The sequence below is a fragment of the Dendrobates tinctorius genome, unplaced genomic scaffold (assembly GCF_039654945.1).
Source record: "Dendrobates tinctorius isolate UK_male_01 unplaced genomic scaffold, ASM3965494v1 ptg000194l, whole genome shotgun sequence".
Taxonomy (NCBI): domain Eukaryota; kingdom Metazoa; phylum Chordata; class Amphibia; order Anura; family Dendrobatidae; genus Dendrobates; species Dendrobates tinctorius.
Genome location: NW_027361861.1, coordinates 947,953 through 970,422, shown reverse-complemented (window position 1 = coordinate 970,422; position 22,470 = coordinate 947,953). Strand labels below are relative to the sequence as shown.

The 22,470-nt window shown below is 43.8% G+C and overlaps 1 protein-coding gene across 7 annotated transcripts in view; it reads right to left on the bottom strand.

Moving 5' to 3' along the window:
- Positions 1-22,470, bottom strand: part of NUMB (NUMB endocytic adaptor protein) — a 127,678-nt gene that overhangs the window by 38,152 nt on the left and 67,056 nt on the right. For 6 of the 7 annotated variants that reach the window (XM_073552678.1, XM_073552676.1, XM_073552674.1 and 3 more), the window contains 2 exons: positions 16,820-16,952; positions 4,569-4,643 (listed from right to left, as the gene is read on the bottom strand). In XM_073552678.1, coding sequence (XP_073408779.1) covers positions 4,569-4,643; positions 16,820-16,945 — 201 coding nt within the window. In that variant the 5' untranslated portion in view covers positions 16,946-16,952. Of the gene's footprint in view, positions 1-4,568; positions 4,644-16,819; positions 16,953-22,470 lie in introns of those variants that run through there. The other variant, XM_073552679.1, reaches the window with a different exon arrangement.

Here is a 22,470-nt window from a genome sequence, read left to right as displayed (position 1 = left end):
CTCCTGTCCCACCAAGTAACGGATTGAAAAGCAATATAGGAGGCATTTCTTCCAGAACTAACAACCACACACACACACAAAGTGAAACATGGCAGCAGAAGAGCAGTCAATCTGGAGCATGAGGCCATGTCATGGGAATGACCAATGCACACATTTTACTCCTTCAACTTTAATATCTTAAGGATTGATCTCCAAGCTCGGATGTGGACAAGATGCATAAAAATTAATCTTAAAAGCAAAACAATTTTCAGCCTTAGTCTACTTTTATTCTGCTGCCAGACTTCTTTAATGTTCCCCCTGGAAGCTATAGGCACATGGAAAAGCAAAAGGGTTCCTAATTTATCTCAAATGGCAAGAGAAAAGTCATGGGAAAGTAAGGAGGATCGAATGAACATCAAAGGGAATTCGTCAGCAGGATTTCAACCCTCCATACTACTTATACATACATGTAAATCTTTCAAAGACAAGTTCAGCAATACCTTAACATGGCCAATTCAACAATCTAATGTAGAAATCAGTGTTTGAATTGATACGTAAATAATGTTGAAGAGCTATGGTTGATGTGAAGCCTCTGCCACTCCAGCTCTATTCTCCACCCAGAGGCCGCCTGCTCCACTGACAGTCTTGGTGCTTGTGTCTTCAGGCAAATGAGTAAGGGAAGCAGGAGGAGTCGGCGCTGTGAAGGAAATCGAGCTGGACAAAGGCGTCAGATCTACCACAGCCCCGTCAGCCACATTTTTTTTTTTAGTAAAGAAGGAAAAGTCCGGAGATGTTAAAAGTATTGCTGGACTTGTCTTTGAAAGAACTACATACGTATATGAAAAAAGTTTAGGGTGTGAAATCCTACTGACCGATTTCCTTTAAGAACACAGCAATTCTCCTTAAGTTTTTAATTCCTGTTTCAAGAGTTATAGCAGTTTTATTTTTCAGTTGGCAATAGCCATGTGAGGGCTTGATGGTTACAAGCTGTATTTTGGGATACGAATAATGTGTGGATTTTTTTGTTTCAGGGGTGGGGAAGAAACTATAGGGGCAATATGATTATGGAGGTGAATTATTTTTAAGTTGCCATTGGTGAAAGCAGCAACATTTTTAGTTTTTTGTCAACAGAGCTGGATGAATGCTTGCGTTTTGCAGGAGGATGACATTGGACCACAGTTCTACAACTCTTTTCGACCAACTCTATTTGTACAGTTATTCCATTTATTTGGCTGGCAAGGAATGAAAAACAGCAATCCTGTATGGCAACTTGTACACCATGTACAGTGTAATCAGTTGTGGGGGTGGGGTTATACAGCTTAGCTGGACTACTTGGCTCTAGACACCTAGTTCTGCAGTGATAATCTGATAAAACACTAGTTATGTTGGAACTGCAGCAAGGTGCTGAGCAAGTGATGTCACTATAATCAGGATATCTGCACCTACATTATGCTGCTCTTGGATTACATACAAACCTTCTAATAGATTCCTTTTAAAATGTTTTTTTATTTTGTACTTTTTACTATAGTCCTGCTAAATGACAAACTTTAATATGATGTAAATTAAACCTGGACTGTGTGTACCAGCTGGGATCCAGTGGAGAGACATGAGCAGCATAATGTACGGTATACAGTAAAATCAGTAAGAGCACACCCTGACAAGTACTCATGATGGACAGATATATTACAGCGCCTTAAAAAAAAAAAAATTGTGCTATATAAATTTGCTGAGGTTCACAGAAAACCTTCAGTTTGTGTGTTTATATTAATAAAATTATTACTATATTTTAATAGTGATTGTAATAATTTTTAGAATTAAAACTAATTAAAAAAATTAAAAAAAAATATATCAGTATATACTTCATGCAAACAGTAAGCGCATAACAAGAGCCCTGCATGCAGTAATGTGAACACCTCATGCCAAAAAAAAAAACCACTGTATAAAAGTTTAAAAGTGATTTTTCGGTTATACTGTTTTTTTATGTCAGTAAAGCAATTACGATACTTCTATATAGAAATGAGAAAAAGAGCACAGCGGCCATTGCCGTCATCAGCTGGTGATGTTGCATGGGGCTTTTTTCAGGAAATCCTGCTGTGTTCCCTTTTCAAAGGCTTAATTCATTTTGCCGCTTCAAAAGCACATCCGCATGTGAGGGGCTCCGAAATGAGTGCTTACTACATATGCCACATGCACAGAGGATGTAATGCCCGTCATGAATCAGTGCGAGGTGATGACTAATGAAAAAGGACGAGCCTTCTGCTACCAAGTTCCACCGCCCTCCAATTCATCACTCTCCTATACAAAGTCAGCCCTGCAGCTAGCAGACGGTAAGGACATCTCACCACACATTCCTAATTTCAGGGTGACAGTTAATCGTTAACATTACTCCGAGAATAGCAAGTGTTAATGTGAGAGTCACTTCCAAACCACTCCAGCAGTAGAGTTAGGAAGAAACAAGTGGTCATGCAAGGCTGATTATCTGACCAGAAGGAACTACACTTGTTAATTGTTTAATATGTAAAAACAAAACACTAAGTTAATTATGATTCTTTATTTTTTTAACCTGCTAAAACAAGAAAATATATTAAATATATCAAGCATTTGCAAGCACAAACGACATGTATATCAAGGAGGAACAGGAAATGGTGAAGGCTGTTAAAGAGGACCTGTCACTTACTAAAGAAGAAAAATATTTAGTTCAGTACTTAGTAAAAATCCCACAGCTTCTCGAATTCTGTGGCTCTTTCCAGTTTTGCGCTGCGTTGATCCATTGCAGAGAAATTCACATTTGTTTCTTCTGCAGCAAAATATGAGAAATCTCTGCTTGCCAATCACAGCTGCTGAGCTGTGATTGGCAGCATCTCCGATGGAGTGTAAGAGCACGTCCCCAGAGAAGACTCTGAAGAAACGCCCAGTTGCACTAAAAAGCACTAAAAAGCAGGGAATTCTAATACTGTGCTGCAAGAGAAAATTGTGAATATCTCTGCAATGGAGTGATGCAGCGAAAAACAGAAAAGAGTAGCAGAATATGGAGGACTCAGGTTTTGACTCCTGCTTTCAGGAAGTGAAACGTCTCCTTTAAGATCATATAAAACATATGTGATGAAAGGAGGTCTCACATAGATCACACAAAGATAAGAGTAGATATCTAGTAAGAAAAGGAATTAAAATTTTCAGATGGTATTGATAGGACCTAAAAATGTGAAGCAATTGGTTACCACTCCAGAGAGAATCTCAAATTGTCTTTGGGCAGTAGAAAAGTTTACTGCCATTAGTTGTGAACATGCACCAGATCGGATGAAACCCCATCCAAGTGAATGGAAAAACCAATGCATGTGCAGCCTCCTCTCAATTCACAGGAAGATAACAGAACGCTAATCTTATAGGGAGCTCCTCAGATACTTACAGTAGCACCGTAGGAGCCACCCAGGAGGTTTGGCAGCATCAAGTTGTACTTCTCAGTTAGGTAATAGACAGACAGCGCTTGTATAACAATACATGGACCAAAGTGGGGGTCTTCTGACCTGAACCAGCTGCCTTATTTAATCCACGGATGTAAACAAGCTTAGGTCAGGAGCCCAAACTGATGAGCCAAGTATTGTGATCCAAGCAAGATTTGCGCTTCATGGACGTGTGAAACTGGCTTCAGGCTACGAGACTTTGCAGCGCTGATTAATTGCAAGTATTAACTAACAGCTGATGTATGCAAAACGTGTAGACTTGAGAAAATCAATAGTTAAAATCAATTAGTAGAAGTACAAAGTCTTCATTTAGCCTTACACCTTCTATACACATTAGACTAAGGTCAGCTGCACCTGCCAATACTGACCGGTTTTGGTGACACTGTATGGTGGGCACCGGTTTACTGATCGTCTCGAAAGAGGTCAATCAGACATGTCCAATTTGAAACTGCCAATGGCATTGTTCTGCTGGCAGAGATGTCAGTTAGCGGCTCTCCCAGACAACACAGGAGCGCTAGTCTAAACGAGCACTCCTATGCATGGGAGAGATGAAAGAGTTTGCTGTCGGCCAAAAGCATCGTTCGGAAGAAAACTATCATATGTGTATGTGGGCCTTCAGGCTGGGTTTACACGTTGTGCATTTTACACACTTCATTTTATGTATTTTAAGTTACAGCAAAGTTTATGACTTCTACCTTAATTTCATCTACTCACTGAATTTTTAAGTTATGGAATCTGTGTACAAGTAATTCAGGCATGTTAATTTTGCCAAAGCGCACCTTTCTGTTGCGGATGTTAACCATTTATTTCAAATTAGCTAAACCCTTACATTACTCTTTTTTTCTCTTCTGCATTTCCAGATCTATAAGTACACAATACATAAAAGTGCAGGAAAATATGCACAGATTTTAGATGTTTCGAAGTGGAAATCTAGACTTCGGATGCAGCAACATACTCATCTGAAACTCAGCCTACACATGTGACATCTGGAACTAAAATCGCGGCTCACCGCAGCTGTGCGGAGTCTCAGCCGTGTGGCCAAACCCTTTGCCGCATGAACACCTCTACTTTCCATTACAGAACATACAGTCACCATCAGTTTGTGGACAGAGCAATAAGAATACATACGGATTTCAGTCTTTTAACGGCATCTTCACAGATGTGCATCCCTCGAGACTCGTCCACCTCCACGTGTCCCAGGTACTATACAAAGAAAACAGAAGTAGAACTACAAATTGGATCTTTTTACTAATTAGAAAGGACTATAGATCTAGCATCTCAGATGGTGCAAGTATCTAAAACATGAGAAGCTTTGCACACAATGTGTACATTGTAGTTTGCAGTGCATCACTTTCGCCAAGAAACTTTTTTAAAATTTCTTTTTAAAAACATGGCAGCATGACATGACCGCCAAAAATTGGAAAATTTTTCCCAATTGGTGGGTGTTTAAACGCAGGCAGACCAAAGAACTCGATACGCACCAAGGGATCTTTACTAGATTACTCATTGCATATAAGCGGCCATAGCTCTCGGCAGTGAGACTCCTGTGTACATGGGACAATGCGTTGCGAATAACAATGAGCTTTAACGCTGCACAAAAGATCATTTCATAAGAGCTTTGTTTCAATCACGAAACAAGTGTTTGATGGCGCTCATTCACATTTATCTAGCAGTATAAATGCAGCTTCACCCTATTGTCAAATCAAGAGAGCCGATATCTCATGAAGAATTTACCTGCCAATGTCTTCCTCAAGGTGAGAAGCCGATAATGGCTGGTAGTAGAGATAGCCATACGGATCCCCAGCAGCAGCGATTTATATGCCATTCAGGCTATACTAGAGTGGATGCCGACGTTTCTACTAAGGTCTCTTTCACACATCCGTCTTTCACCATCAGTCAAAATCCGCTGTTTTGCAAAAAAAAAAAAAAAAACGCATCCGCCATTTTTGTTGGCGGATTAGTTTTTTTCCCCATTAACTTGCATTAACAGCGGATCTTGATGGATGGCCATCCGTTGGATCCGTTTTTGTACGGATCCGCCAAAATTTTAGCATCCGCTGACATGGGAGGACGGACACTGCAACGTTTTTTTGGTTGCCGGATCCGCATTTCTACAGTGCACATGTCCGGAATTGGCTTTGCCGGAAAGTTAACCCTAAATGTCTGGTGAAAAAAAACTCTCTCTCCCTCCCCTCACCCCGCAATCCCGGAACCGGTCTCTCGCAGCACCTCCCGCGACGTCATCCCGACCCGGTCTCTTCTCGCAGCCCGTCCCGGTCCTGCGATCTCTTCCCGCAGTGATCTCTTCCCAGTCCCATGGTGGTACTTTTTTAGTTGCGGTTCCTTTAACATTACTACATCGGCGGACCCTGTCAATGCAACGGTCTGCTGGCACCCGTTGGTGTCTCGACAAACACGGATCCGTTCTCCGCCTTTTTGGCGGATGGCAACTGACCGCAATAACGCAAGTATGAAACAGGCCTAACGCATCTTTGCAAATGGAGCTGGTTGCCCATCTCTGGGGACTATGTGCAATATTAAAAAGGCATAAAAACGAGACCATTTAGTTGGCATCAGTTTTTGGGTCATCATGGCAGCCTTTGAAATAACATTGGCCTTCAATGTTTGATTATTCAGCATTTGCCCCTGTGCATTCTGTTGCAGGGAGAAAAAAAAAAAAAAAAGAATAGTGACCTTCCCGTTTTACCATTTGCGCAGTTTACAGAGAAGTGCATAGGTCCATCATAGCCATATTCCGCCACCTCCGATAAGTTTATATACTGATCTGGCATATAGTTAAGGTCGGGGAGGCACTTCTAGCTTTCACCCACATTAGGAAAACTTCTGCATTAGAAAGGCATGAAATGGAGCGATAGACAAGGATGGGGGCTCCTACTGTGCAAATACAGAAAAACCTCTAATCCTTCAGCAAAAGACAAGCATTATTGCAGAAAATGAATCATAATTGAAGAGCAAGACTCCTGCCGTTATTCTTAATAAAAATACATTATCACAGACGGCTGGAGATAAACTAGCAGTGGCTGTGAAAATTACCTTGTCGTTATGCAACAAATCACAACATGCCATTAAATAAAATGTTTTTCACAAGGGTGGGGTGGGGGGGACAATTTATTTAGTCCTAAACATGGGAAGTCTTATAAGAATTTCACTATATTAATTCCTAAAAGCAGCAAATGTTCTCTTAAAAGTCTCTGCACGAAGCATGAGAAGAGAGGAAAATATATCAGCGCCATCAGTAATCTGCAGGGAAAGGTAGAGTTGGACATTCATGTTCAACAAGGGGGGAACCAAAATCTCAACCACTGGAGACCTTTTATTTTTATAATACACTTCTAAAAAGGTGGACACCAAACGACATTATTTGCCCCTCTCGGGTCACCACTGCTGCTCGGCTCTGTTTTGGCTGCAGTGGTGAGGTCAAATCAATAGGTTAGTGATTGACTGCAGCAAATAATGTGAACAACGTGGCACGTGCTATCCACATCTGTAAGCGCTGAGCTCCGTGATTGGCTGCAGTGGTGATGTAAGCTGTTGACATGTCGCCACTGCAGTAGAGCAGCAGGGAGCTTGCACAGGACTGGTGTTATTTTGGGAGGTGGTGGATGGGGGGGGGGTAAAGAGTATGCAAATAGGCTCTCCGCCAGAAGGAAGAAAAATAGGCATTAGACTTACCGGTAATTATGTTTCCAGGAGTCCATCCTGACAGCACCAGGGAGGACGTCCCTCGCCTCCTTGCAGGGACAGGAAGAGCACACAAGAGGTTAAAAACAGTCTCCACCCCCATTCCCTCAGTGTTTTTCCAAGTATCACACTGTGGATGATGCAACTGAACCCTTTATTTACTGAATCATATCACGACATATGACAATTATTTCGGGAAGGGAACTATCCGTGCTGTCAGGATGGACTCCTGGAAACATAATTACCGGTAGGTCTAATGCCTATTTTCCAGGACGTCCCTACTGACAGCACCAGAGAGAATACCAAAGTATTCCCTTAGGGTGGGATGACTGCCTGGAGAACCATTCTCCCGAAAGCAGGGGTAATCGAGAAAGGCGCTTAATGCCGAGATCTGGATCTTCAGCGTGCTAGGCCTAAGTCCTTTATTAAAGCCTGCCTGAAGGAAATCTAGTATCTTTGGGATGTCTGGTTTTCCTCCCGCTGAGTCGGGCCTGCCACAATCTAGACAATCTTTTCCAAATTTTGTGGTATATCGCAGAAGTTACGGGTTTTCTGCTGGCCTGAATAGTCGATATGACCTGGTCTGACAGGCCTCGAGCCCTCAGCATCTGCCGTTCAGGATCCAGGCTGACCGGTGAAGTCTTCCTGGATCTTGGTGAAGAACCGGCCCCTAGTGAATGATGTCTTCCCTCTGTGGAAGCAGAAGTGATCGATCTTCTGCCATAATCCCCAGGAGTGGAAACCAGCTCCTTTTCGGCCAATAAGGTGCTATCAGTAGCATTCTTGCCTGATCCTCCTGAATCTTCCTGAGGATGGCTGGAATGAGAGCTATCAGGGGAAATGCGTATGAGAGAGTCTGCCCCCACTTCTGGCTTAGGGCGTCTACCCCTTCTGGATTGTCCAGCGGATTCAGAGAGAAAAACCTGTACGTCTTGGTATTCTTTGGTTGCGAAGAGGTCTATCTGCAGTCTTCCCCCAGCACTGGCATAAGTTCTGGAAGATCTCTGTGCACAGCTCCCACTCCGTGGGACAGATCTTCTGCCTGCTTAAATAATCTGCCACTGTATTTTGTGATCCTTCGAGATGGACGGCTGTTACTGGCAGAACCGTATTTTCTGCCCAGGAAAAAAAAAAAAAAATCTTTTTTGCCCGGTCCTGGAGTGCCCAATGCCTTGTTCCTCCTTGATGCCGGAGGAAGGATACCGCCATCACATTCTCCGATAGAATCTTTGACGTGTTGGTTTTTAGTCAGTCCTGATTTCTTCTTAGGGCCTCCCATGTGGCGTAAAGTTCCTTGTATTTGGAGGAAGTGGACCGCATGTTTGCCGGCCATTCTCCCTGAAGAATTCTGCCTTCTAGATGAGCCCCCAGCCCCATTTGCTGGCGTCTGTAGTGGTGATTATGACGCATGGGGAGGTGATCCAGGGGACACCTTTCCTTAGGTTTTGTCGCTGCATCCACCACACCAGGGAACGTTTTACTGCTGGAGACAAGGCCATTTTCTTGTCTGGGGAGGTCTGGTGATGATCCCAGGCGGCAAGTACTTCTTTTTGAAGGGTTCTCGCATGGAACTGTGACCATCGGACACAAGGGATGCAGAATGTCATGAGGCCCAGAGCGCGCATTGCTACTCTGATGGAAACGCTGCCTTTTTGAAGTTCCTTCATGCTGTCCCGTATCTTTGTCTGTTCTTCTGGTGGTAAGAAGGAAGATCTGCTTCTGGAGTCCAGTAGTACTCCCAAAAAATGTTTTCTTCTTTCTGGTACTAGGTCCGATTTTTCTTTATGATCCAGCCCAGGAACTCTAGAACCTCTATTGTTTTCTCCTTGTGTCGCTGCAGTTCCTCTGTTGATTTCGCCACCAGGAGGAAGTCATCTAGGTATGGAATGATGATTATTCCCCCGATTTCTTAGGAACGCCACCACTTCTGCGATTAGGTTCGTAAAGACTCGAGGCGCCGAGGCCAGACCAAACGGAAGACACTGAAATTGAAAGTGGCAGGTCCGATTCTGAAGTCTTACTGCAACCTCAGGAATCTCTGACATTGGGTGAATTGGTACCTGATAGTAGGCCCTTTTCAAGTCCAGGGTACACATCAGGGCATTCTTGTCTATCAGATGGACTGTGGATCTGATTGACTCCATTCGGAATTTTTTGTACGTGACCCAGGCACTTAAGGGTTTCAGATTTATAATGGTACGGGATTCTCCGGATGGCTTCGCGATAACAAATAGGGACGAATAGTGGCCCGCCCCAGTTTCTGCCCAGAGAACCGGAATCACCACACCTGAGTTTGCCAGTTCTGTCACATCGACCCACATCTGGGAGTCGTCTTTTATTCTGCGAGGAGAAATGAACCTTTCGGGGGGAGGGGATGAAAATTCTATTTGGTAACCCTCCGCTATTGTTCTCAATACCCACTGATTTTTTGTGATCTGAGACCACTGGGAACTGAATTCCCTGAGTCGACCCCCTATGTTGGTATAGTCACGTTCTTCTGGATCTAGTACGAGATCCAGAAGGGTGGGCTCTAGATCTTCCAGCTCTAGAGTGGGTACTACCATAGGCAACCCTCTGAGAGCTCCCCTAGTATCTATAGTACTGCTGTCTTCTATATCCCCCGGGTCTACGAAAGGGCTGGTCCCTAGGTTTCTTTTCCTCTGGGAACCCTATCTTTACATCAGATGCTTTTTCTAATATATCATCTAATGCTGGGCCAAAGACTTTTAACCCAGAGAAGGGAAGGGCACAGAGCTTGTTTTTAGCGGCTCCGTCACCCGTCCAGGTCTTTAACCAGATGGCTGTGTGTGCCGAATTTGACAGAGAGCTATTCCGGGCAGAAATTCTAACGGATTCTGCCGATGCATCGGCTGGGAAGGCTGTGGCTGATTTCATGATCGGAAGTGAATCTATAAATTTGCTCCCTTGGGGTTTTATTAGTTAAGTGTTCCTCTAACTGCCCCAACCATAAAAACATAGACCTTGCTACCGAAGTAGCTGCTACGTTTGTTTTAATTAAGGCTGCTGATGTTTCCCAGGCCCGCCTTAGTAGGTTATCCGCCTTCCTATCCATGGGGTCCCTCAGACTAGACGTGTCCTCAAAGGGGATCGTTGTTTTCTTGGCCACTTTTGCCACAGGGACATCAATATTGGGAACTACCTCCCATTCTTTAATGTCCTCGGGGTCGAAGGGGAGACGTCTCTTAAAGTTCCGAGATATCACGAGACGCTTTTCCGCCTCCTCCCATTCCTCCAGGACCATAGCTTGCACATCGTCGTTCACTGGGAATACTACTTTCCTCCGCATCCTAAGGCCCCTGAACATCATGTCCTGTCTGGACTGAGGTTTCTGGACCTCCTCAATCTGCATTGTGTCTCTGACCGCCTGTACCAGATTGTCTGTATCATCGGAGGAAAAGAGGTATCTTTTCCCATACTCCGGTTCGCTAGTGCCCAGCTCGCCTTCTTCTTGATCCGACTCCGAGGAGTAGGAACCTTCCTCTGAACTAGGCTCCATCTCCTGTCTGGTTCGCTTAGCACTGGGGCCTGGACTGGCTGTGGCTGGGACAGGGTGGCCACAGAAGCCTGGACCTCCTCTCAAATCAGCGATCTCGTCTCCGATAGGAGGTACGGCTGTTCCCCCTTCATTACTTTGGCCGTACAGGTGTCACACAGCAACTTCTTGTGCTTGCTGGGGAGCTTAACCCTGCATACGGGACACTTATTGGGCTTCCCTGAGTCTTTCGCCGCCTGCTTGGTCGTGGGAGCTGTCGGTTGTGCCTTTTCCCCGTCCGGGTCGATTCTGCCCTGGTTCTCCATCCTTGCTGTGAGCCTCTGCGAAGTGAGGACAGGCGGGTGCTGCCTGTCTCGCTGATGCCGCGCTCTGCTCCTTCAGAGCGACCGCCGGCGGCCTGTATTTCCCGTTACCGGAAGTGCGTCGCGGTCTCTCTGCACGAGACTTCCGATCCCCGCGCTGCTGCCGGCATCGGAGCAGAGAGCCTCCGCTGCGGGAGGAAGCAGCTCTACCCAGGGGCCTCATCCCTCCCCTGGTCTCTGTGGCTGAGGGACCCCCACCCAGGAGGGTTTCAGCGCCGGGGCCGCTTCATAGGAGGAAGGATTGACAGGGCCGCCCGATCCCCCTGGACCCCTCTGGTAAGCTGACTCCTCTTGTGCATCCCTCCGTGCAGGGACAGGAAGAAACACTGAGGGAATGGGGGTGCTGTCAGGAGGGACATCCTTGAAAGAATGCATGAAGCATTAAAAAGTCTACCAGCCAAACCAGTAATGTAGTTTTGGAATTCTTGCTCCTCGTCATTACGAAGTGAATTTGGAGAAACCACTTGTTGCATTAGTGGAGTTGAGCCCTTTACATTGTTCTTGCCTCTTTCGAGCTGAAAGTTTGTTGATTCTGCAAAGAGGGTTGCTTTTGATTGCAACTTTACGTAAGGAGTCCTGGGTCCAGAGTGGTAGGCAGCAAGCAGATTTTGGAAATAAACTGAAGCACTAATATAATTCAGAACGGTTTCTATTATTCATAAGGAGGGAAAAAAAAAAATCAAAATTGAATAATAAAATGTGACATGAAAGAAAAAAAATGATTTGGAATAATGTAGATGAAGTTTCATTAATAAATAAAAGTTGAGTCACAAATCTGCAGATCAAGAGGAAAAATAGATGAATAGCATGTTTCTGTGTATGCAATACGGGTGGTCACCAATAGTCATTCTGCTGAGCTCAGAGGATAGCAACAACCTTTACATAAACAGGCAGTAGCATGGGAGTGCCCAGGCAATGCAGACATTGGGGTGGTTGGGGTCAAAATATAAGAAAAAGAAGTTGGATGATAAGTACTGCAGGGTATGAGGCATAAGATTTGGAAAAATTAATTGTCTAGCTGGAGGTAATCTTACAGAGCAACAAATACTAATGGTGCATATGAAATTAAAGGGAATCCGTCAGCAGGTTTTTATATGCAATTGGACAGCAGCATTATGTAGGTGCCGAGAGCCCGAATCCAGCGGTGTCACTTGCTCTCGTTTTAATACAATCACAGCTGCATATATCGCAGAGCTCTGTATGCTGAGCTGTGTATAACCCCGAATACACTACCAATTGGCAGCTTTGAGTCAGTGTACACAGAAAGCTTCCAATTTGTCGTGTGGGTGGGGTTATACAGAGCTGGTGACTAGGAGGCACAAGACACCTAGTCTTGCAGCAATAATCTCCTGCTGATAAAACACTGATTTAATTGAAACCGCAAAACACAGCTCAGTAAGTGAAAAATCAATGGAATCAGTGTCTCAGCCTCTACATGATGCTGCTCTCATTACGTTGCAAAAGCATGCTGACAGATTCCCTTTAAAATGCAAACCAAAGAGTTTGGATAAAACTATACACCTCAGATATTTTAAGCAAATATTACAGTAAAACGTTCCAAACAAAAATTGAATTTCATATCTGAAAAAGGATTAATAGTTTTGCATTCCCAAACATTAAGAGCATACAGACTGAATTAATAGATGGTAAATAACATGAGACTTCAGACCAGGGCTGTGGAGGTGGAGTCGGAGCTCATTTTGGTAGAGTCGGAGCTCATTTTGGTAGAGTCGGAGCTCATTTTGGTAGAGTCGGAGCTCATTTTGGTAGAGTCGGAGCTCATTTTGGTAGAGTCGGAGCTCATTTTGGTAGAGTCGGAGCTCATTTTGGTAGAGTCGGAGCTCATTTTGGTAGAGTCGGAGCTCATTTTGGTAGAGTCGGAGCTCATTTTGGTAGAGTCGGAGCTCATTTTGGTAGAGTCGGAGCTCATTTTGGTAGAGTCGGAGCTCATTTTGGTAGAGTCGGAGCTCATTTTGGTAGAGTCGGAGCTCATTTTGGTAGAGTCGGAGCTCATTTTGGTAGAGTCGGAGCTCATTTTGGTAGAGTCGGAGCTCATTTTGGTAGAGTCGGAGCTCATTTTGGTAGAGTCGGAGCTCATTTTGGTAGAGTCGGAGCTCATTTTGGTAGAGTCGGAGCTCATTTTGGTAGAGTCGGAGCTCATTTTGGTAGAGTCGGAGCTCATTTTGGTAGAGTCGGAGCTCATTTTGGTAGAGTCGGAGCTCATTTTGGTAGAGTCGGAGCTCATTTTGGTAGAGTCGGAGCTCATTTTGGTAGAGTCGGAGCTCATTTTGGTAGAGTCGGAACTCATTTTGGTAGAGTCGGAACTCATTTTGGTAGAGTCGGAACTCATTTTGGTAGAGTCGGAGTCGGTATAAAATGGTCCGCCTGACTCCTAAAATATATAATAAATTGGGTACAGTAGTTCAATGCAGAATGTGCCGAATATTTTTTCATAGGAATTTGGGAAAGTTATGAAATGTCCTATAAATGGCTGTTATATTCCTGATCTAAGGCAACATTCTCACACAGCATTTTTGCTGCGCTTTTTGAGGATACGTTTTTCAGCTGCAAAAGCTGATCAGATTTTTAAAAAACCGCATCACCTGAAAGGTTTTTGAGCTCATAGATAATGTTTTCAATAGCAAAAGCAGATTATAAATCTGCTCTATCTATATATCCATATCTTATCTGTACCAAAAAGAATGAAAGCCGGGTAGCACACAGACTTTTTTTTTTTTTTTTTTTTTTTTTTTAACACCAGTCAGGTACACCTCATAGCTGCCCAAAAGGACGCCCAGGACAGGCATTGCTTGTCTTCAGTAACACATCAACATCAATTGATAGTTGCAATAAATAGACTGCATTCACCACATCTTAAGGTGCAGGCTTTATTTTCAAGTGTAGGGGTGTGCAGTATAAGGTTCTGCAGCAGCTGAAGTGTGCAGTATGAGATTCTGCGGAACAGTATGAGGTTCTGCCCCCCCTAGTTTTGATCCTGGTTAAAACCGTTTCTTATAGATATGACGAACCCTCAGGTAACCCTAAATGAAGGTCAATGGACACAGGTGGCTGAATTGAAGGAATTTCTTAATCACCTATTTACCATGACTAAAAAAATTACAAGCTGAGGATTTAACTCCTGGCATTTTCATAAGGGAGTGGAAGAACTTGCTATTTTGCCTGTCCCAAAGAGGAGATTTAATCGCAGATGGCATTTCTGCTTCAATGAAACGGAGAGAGACACAGCTATTGGAAAATAAAAATTTTCTGGCAGCCGTTTATGTGGACCCAAGTCATCGATGATCAACAGCTTACTAAAGGAAAAGAAGCTCTGACTTAAGGTACTGTCACACTTAGCGATGTACCAGCGATCCCGACCAGCGATATGACGCGGTCAGGATCGTTGGTACATCGCTAAGTGGTCGCTAGTGAGCTGCCACATAGGCAGATCTCACTAGCGACATCGCTGGGGACGGGGATCGCTACTTACCTGTCAGACCAGGCGATCCTGCGTCCTCCCGCCCGGCTCCACGCGTCGCTCGTCCTCACAGCAGGAAGCGCCACAGGAAGCAGACGACGAGAAACAGTCCTGAACGTTCTCGCACGATCAGGGATAACCAGCGGGGGAGCAGGTCGTAGGTAAGTATCAGACACAGAGATATCGCTAGCAATATCGCTATAACGTCACTAGTTATAGCGATATTGCTAGCGATATCTCTTAGTGTGACATGCCCTTTAGGTAGCAGTTAGGATGAGTGGCCTACAGGAGGACTGCCAGGCGCAAGAGGACTTGGGTCCTGACAGTGCTACTGCTGCCATATCTTCATCCTCATCAGATGAGGAGTTTGACTTTGACAAGTATTTGGATGATATGGAGCAGGCACAGAGTTGCCGCAAGGAAAAAGATTTCACTCCGTCTCCTATAGCAAGCAGATTGATCATATTTCAGCAAAATGTTTCACTTGCTCTCAAAGAAAAATTCAACCGTTCATAAAAACTGACACTGCATGAGGCAATTCCTTTATACTTGGAAATTGTTAGAGATGTTGCCCATGTGGTTACGGCTTTGCCTCCAACCCAAGTTAGTGTAGAGAGGCTGTTCTCTAGCCTTAAAATTATTAGGTCAGATGTGAGGTCATATATGAAGGAGGATCCGATGGAGGCAATCCTATGAATTTGTTCTAAGAAATAGACAGCACAAATGTTTAGTATGTTTTTGTTGAAAACTGTTTTTTGCCACTCACAGTTTATTACATAGTGAATATATAAAAAAAAAACCAAACAAACAAAAAAAAACAAACGATATTACATAGTGTATTACATATTTACAATTTATTACAGTTTTTTGTGTTCTAAAGTTGTATTCCAATAAATATATATTATGTTCCATCTAAATGTCTTGATTATTGTATCATAAAAATGATTAAAATGTCTGATGTTCACATTGTACTACAATAAATTTTATATATGTTGGAGTCTGAGTCGGTGGAAGGGAAATTGAGGAGTCGGAGTCGCAGGTTTGGCTTACCGACTCCACAGCCCTGCTTCAGACGACGGTAAGAAATGGCTATAAGACATCTAAACGGCCTGGATGACTGCAGTTACCATGCAGACTCCAGAGCTCAGTCTGACTATCTTATACCAGAATGCACAAAGAATCAGCCCCCCCCCCCCCCCCCCCCCCAGCATCATTAAAATGGATTTCTGTAAGACAGCAAGTACCAAAGGCCATATCACCTGTTACCCTCTACCCAAGAACTGCCATGCTGGAACAGGGTCATTTTCAGAGTGAAAGAGTACCGTATATACTCACGTATAAGTCGAGTTTTTCAGCCCAAAAAATGGGCTGAAAAAGACCCCCCTCGACTTATACGCGAGTCAAGCAAGTTTTTAAGTCAAACTTACTTTTCGGGAGGTGTTTCGGGGACGCGGCAGTCCGGCCAGCACACTGCGATGTCCTCCGCGTTGCTCCGGCGCCATGTCTTCTTTATGAGTAGCCGCGGTTCGGCCCGCCTCCCCCGCCGGCTCTGCAGAGCTGTAGTTTTCTCTCTGACTGGTGAATCACCAGTCAGAGAAGGTACGACGAATGTAATTGGCCGCTCTGGGCCGCCTGCCCCTCCGGCTCTGCAGCGCTGAAGCTTTCTCTCTGACTGGTGTATCACCTGTCAGAGAACTTAGGAGAAATGCAATTGGCCGCTCTAGCCCGCCTCCCCCTCCGGCTCTGCAGCTCTAACTTTCAATTCCTCTGTCCTGCATTCCCACCCCCACCCTGCTCTGATTCTCATACGCAGCTGCGTGCTGAAAAGAGCGGAGGTGAGGTGGGTGGCTGGGTTTTCCTCTAGCACGGCCCGTACGGAGCCTGCTATGAGGTTATGAAATACTGTATTAAAAAAACAATAAAGTGAAAGGCTTGTTAGCCTGTCATAAGTTGCCTCTCTCTCTCTCAGCCTCCCGCTGTCTCCCACTAAGGCTGCATTTCCCACCCTCGACTTATACGCGAGTCAATACATTTTTCCCAGGTTTTTTTAGGTAAAATTAGGGGGGGGTCGACTTATACACGGGTCGACTTATATACGAGTATATACGGTAAAGGAACAAACATAAGCTGCCCAAACACCATAGACAGATATTGGCTTACTGCCATCCTTCTTGACTCATCCATACATGCGCATGCATATCTTTTCATCAGGACAGCCTGACCATCTTTTATACCAAGACTCTACGTAATAATTTTCGAGGTATGTAGACATCTATGTATTTAGAATAAACTTCCATAGTAAAAAGGTAGGAGGGGTAATTACCTTAACCTGAAAGCTACACTTCCCAGTCCGCACAGATTCTTCATCAGTTTGCCACTGGTGGGGTCGGCTAGCCTCCGGGACATACACATCTTTCTTTCGCCGGAAACTTTGACGAAGTTTGTTCATTTTCGACCTTCACAACCAGAAAAAAATTATAAAAATAAAAAAATGTGAACTGTTATATATGCAGATTATAATAAGGGCACAATTATTTGACCATCAAAAAATGATTGAAAGGAGGTCAAAGTGTAACCCAAAAATCACATTGTAGAACACCACATTTATGATTACAAATAAAAGTAAGCCCAGTGCAAATACATAAGCAAAATGATTTTACTAACTGCAGTGCAATCCTTGATTTCTCCTGTAGAGGCACTGCAGTAAAAAAACACCTGGCATTCAGCTGTAATCAGTGCGTAAATCTGAAAAAAAAAAAAGCTGATTGCCTTCACGGGTCTTAAATGGTGCTGGATTTCTGCTATGGCAATCTTGGAATTGATGCTGTTCTGGGTATATTGAGAACATTTTGAAAAAGCACAGGCAAAGTCATCTGATGCCATAAGTCAGCCAACAGCTAATACCACACCAAAAAGCTAGCAGGAATTTGATGGGACAGCACACGTGGCTGCCAGCCAAGTCAACACTTAGCTAAACAACAAACTATGCTTCATGATCTGGAAGTATCCTTCATGTGATTTATTTACAGCCCACATTTTGAAATGGTATCGTGCTCGGCAGTGTCACATATGCAACACATCTATGTGACTGCTGGGTGTTCTGGCAGCAGCGGGTGTATACACTGAAAGGAGCTGCACCTTAATGTGTAAGGGTCACTACCAGATACTGATGATCAGCTCCTATTCGGCCATGCTTTTCAACCCCCGATCTTACAGAATGGTCCTTTTTTACTTGGCTAAAAAAAAGTGCATGTTCTGTGTGGGAGGAAATCCACACAAACACTGGAAAATTATACAGACTCCTTCCAAAGATAGTCTTTGCTTAACTTTGAACCGAGGACCCCAGTGCTAATGAGTAATGAGTGCAAGTGCTTGTCACTCGTATGCTGAAGTGACATTCGAATGCCAGCGGCCGCATGTTTCGCAGCCATTAGTTAGCAACAAAACATGAGGCCGCAGAGACTTAAACAGGTCAATCAAGCACCTGCGATACTCAGTGCGTCCCTGAGCACCCCATCACAAGTGCTAACCACTGAGCCACCATGCCGCCCATATCTTAAAGACAATCCTACTGGGCAGGATCTAAAGATTTGTATAGCCTCTCAAATTTTCACAGATCAAAGATGTTGCTCCACGTACGCTGTACCATGGAGGAGAAGACAAAGCCGATATCATGCCCAGGTCTTAATCTGAGTCACATAACCCGACAGGTAGGGGTGGGTGCGTGCAGCAGCACCTCTCAGTGCCAGCTGCATAATTAACTAGCAAAACGTTTGTTTCCGAGAAAGCAAGGTTAGGTAGTCTGGAACAGAACCTCCAAATCAGGTTAAAAAAGAAAAACCTCTGACTAAGGGTACGCGTTTCGAATCAGTGTTTGAATGGTTCTTAACCATGGCGGCTACAAGTAGCGCTGGCCAACCCTTATAAAATGTAGCTTTCTGGTTTTGTGTAAGCGTAATTCATTAATAGTTATTGTAGAATGAAGCGCGTCAATTTTCCATTAGATCTCCGGTTAAACAGAACCAAAAATAATGAGACAATGAAATACAAAGTACGTTATCCAGGATTAGAGGGAGCGTCTAAACATCAAGATGGTACATGTCTAGTAGTCAAGTTCAACTTTATGGTCTTATGGTTGAAATATGTATGAAGCCGTCCGAGGCTTTTTTAGAACCACTGGTACTTGGCAATTGCTCCCAGTCACAGTGGTTAGACTCTGTTATTGAACTTGAGCACTTCCTAGCAAACAGCCATTAACATCTGTCTTAAGACAAACATCAATATTTGGCCCAGACATCTGTCCTTACTGGGATTCATAAAATAACCATCCAATGTTGGTGCCCATTTAGCGGCAGAGATGGACTGGCACCACGATTCCAGACTAGGATGAGGAAAGGCATTTACTATCATCCGCCCAACCACTCTACATCAGTGGGATGGTGCTGGCAAACAGGGGTTTAGCATTCATATACTGTATCCTAATCACCTGTTTGCCAGCACCATCCCACTGATGTAGTGTAGAATGATTACATCAGGTGGCTGTTGGTAAATATGTAAATGTGTTCAAATGTCCATGTATTTTTGCACTTGGTCCACACAATATCACAGAGATTTGTCCAATTTTGATTTGAGTCTTGGATCAAACTCAACAACGCAAGTGTGAAAACCACAGATAGAACTTGTACGAGAAGAACCTAACGTGTGAATGAGGTCTAACAGTTTGTCCAGCTGCAAAAAGTTTTCCTTATGAAAGACAATTGTACCAGTCAAGTCAGAATATGTCAAACACTTTGCATCTGTATTGATCGAGAACTAGCACTCGCGACAACCTTGTGCACAGTACATTTTCCACTTTGTGATCATTAACTGGGTCAGTTATTTGCTCCAGTGCTTCTTTCATCCTATTACCATATCTAAAAAAGTTCTCGTCTCTGTACGCCCAGTGTAGTTAATATGCACATGACTATATGCCTCAAGCATGATAAAAAACAAACTACAAAATGCTCTGGAGCTAATAGGAATCGCTGTATCACAGTAATGTGGGCAGCTTTAAGACGTACTAAATGTCATATTTCCAGGGAATCCGCACAGAAAGCCGGCTGCTCAAATATGTAAATTATGAATGAACCCAAGATTCATGTTCCCAAATCAGACTAGCAAGTCACTGTACAAAAGAGAATCTTCCATCAAAATTCAAATGTCGAAGGAAAGAAAATGCTTTTATACATAAACAGAATGTAAAATAATGACAGGCAACAGCTAAGGATCGGAACAACATGCTGGGGGCTCAACCAAACAAGAGCCAAAAAAGTTGGCACTCACCATACACCTGCCGGGATAACATACTTATCAGCACTCAGCCACCACCATAAGGGTATGTGCACGCGCTGTGGGTTCTGCTGCGTTGTACAGTACCTTTATTTCCTATGTAAAAGAAAAAACGCAGTGCACATGCTGCAGATTTTTCCGCACGGATTTGCTGCTGGTTACAATCCGCAGCATGTCAATTCTTTGTGCGGATTCCGCTGCGGTTTCCTACCTTCACCATTGTGAGGTGAGAAACCGCAGGGCAAAACCGCAGGCTAATCTGCAGGTAAACCGCAGGACTTTTGACCTGCGGATTTTACAAAATCCGCAGGGAGAAATCCGCAGCACCTAAAAACTACGTGGGCACATAGCCTAAGAGGACCAACAGGTCTAAAACGGTGGTGCAGCCGCTCCTCCGAGAAGCTCATCGCAGTGCTGATACCACAGAAAGGAAAAATAGACAGATAACCGAGGTTCCTACAAATTTGCTACCTGTGCCTCAAATCGGGAAGATGATCTTCTATAACAATCCCTGCAGTACTTTTATCTTTGCCTATTAAGGATTTTATTTAGGAGTTACTGTAAGTATGAATCAAATAAAAAGGTTTCATATGAGGGGACTGACCTGAGTGATAAACCCATGTTCGAGAAGGCTTGACACTTAATAACCTCTATAAAACAGACCTATACTCGTCATACACACAAAAATTAAAAAAAAAAAAAAAATAAAAAAAAAAAAAAAAAATCAGGAAGTGACAAGTGAGCGCAAAACAAGAAAGTGAACCTCAGAAGTAATATAACTAAGAATGGAAAACCCATGTTTACAGGGTGGAGGCAGACAGCCGTGAGCTAATGCGGGTGACAGAATTTACCCCCATTATTTTAAGGGTATGTCTGCCCTGTTATACTCGCGGTGATTCCGGATGTGTTTATTGAACACAGGCGGAATCACCGCATTGTATCCATAGACACTGATATTTATTTTGCGGAGACTCTTATTTTCCTCCTTTACTTTCTAACCATTTTGGCTCATTACAATTTAAAATTGAGAAATAAGTCCTCCCTATATGTATGTAATAGCAGCCATTCCATCCTCCTCCTCACTGTTCCATGTCTGGCTGTAAGACAACTGGCTGCAGCAGAAGCCTCCCACCTGTCTAGAGTAGGACAAAAGATCACTAAGCCCCCCCTCAGCTTTGGATAAAAGGCACAGAAGACAGAATTTAGAAGATTGGCAATTTTGCTCCATTTCAGGATCATGCAGAAAATGCTGGCAACTAACAAAAAAACGAGGGTGCCTACATTTCTTGTGTAAAGTAAAAGGGGTTGCCCATTCCTTTTTAAGTAGCAAGTGTGTCCCTCACAAAATACTTACCTCCCTGACCAGCGCAGCTCCTGCAATATCTGTCAGGTGAATGACGATGATGTCTGCTAAGGCCTGTTTCACACTTCCGTTTTTGATCATCAGTCAAAATCCGCCGTTTTTGCAAAAAAAACGGATCCGCCATTTTTTTTGGCGCATCCGTTTTTTCCCCATTGATTTGCATTACCGGCGGATCTTGACGGATGGCCATCCGTTGGATCCGTTTTTTTTGCGGATCCGTCAATTTTTTTGCGTCCGCCGAGATGCCTGGACGGACCATGTATCGTTTTTATTGCTGCAGGATTCTCTCTCCCCCTTCTCTCTCTCGGCAGCGGTTCCTTTAAAATTCTTCCTTCGGCGGATCCGTCAAAAAAACGGTCCGCTGGCATCTGTTCACATCAGTTAACGGATCTGCTTTCCGCGGATTTTAACTGACAAAAAAACTGATGTGTGAAGCAGGCCTAAGCAGCTGATCACTGGACTGATGGGTCACATGACTTAATCTATTATGTGGGGCACAGATGTTGTTAAGGAGTGATCCATTAGAAGACCACCCTTTTAGAGACAGTCACTTGTAGTTTGTGTTCTTTAACCCTTTAGTGACCAAGCCAATTTTTACAATTTTGACCACTGTCACTGAGGTCATAGCTCTGGAACGCGTCATCGGATCCTATCGATTCGGAGACTGTTTTTTCGTGACATATTGTACTTTATGTTAGTGGTAAAATTTCTTCGACGCAACTTGCGTTTATGAAAAAAGCAAATTTTGAAAAAATTTCGAAAATTTTACAATTTTCAAAGTTTGAATTTTTGTGCCCTTAAATCGGAGAGTCGTGTCACACAATCGTTCATAAATAACATTTCCCACACGTCAACTTTACATCAGCACAATTTTGGAAACAATTTTTTTTGTTAGGAAGTTTTAAGGGTATCAGGAGAAAACGGACCACAAAATTTGTCATGCAATTTCTCCTGAGTACGCCGATACCCCATGGGGGAAAGCCACTGTTTGGGTGAATGGCAGGGCTCAGAAGGGAGGGAGCACTGTTTGACTTTTCTAACTGAAAATTGGTTGGAATCGAAGGCGGGCAGCATGTCACGTTTGCAGAGCCCCTGATGTGCCTTAACAGTGGGAAAACCCCAATAATAACGCCAACCCTAACAGCCCCAACCCCACAATAGCCTGAAGACTCGCCCACAAGGAATCCTGCGACCCACACCTATTTTGTACAGACCTTGAAAATTAGCACTAACAAAAAAGGCCCACATCTCAAAAAAATAAAAGCCTAACGGTTCCAAACAAA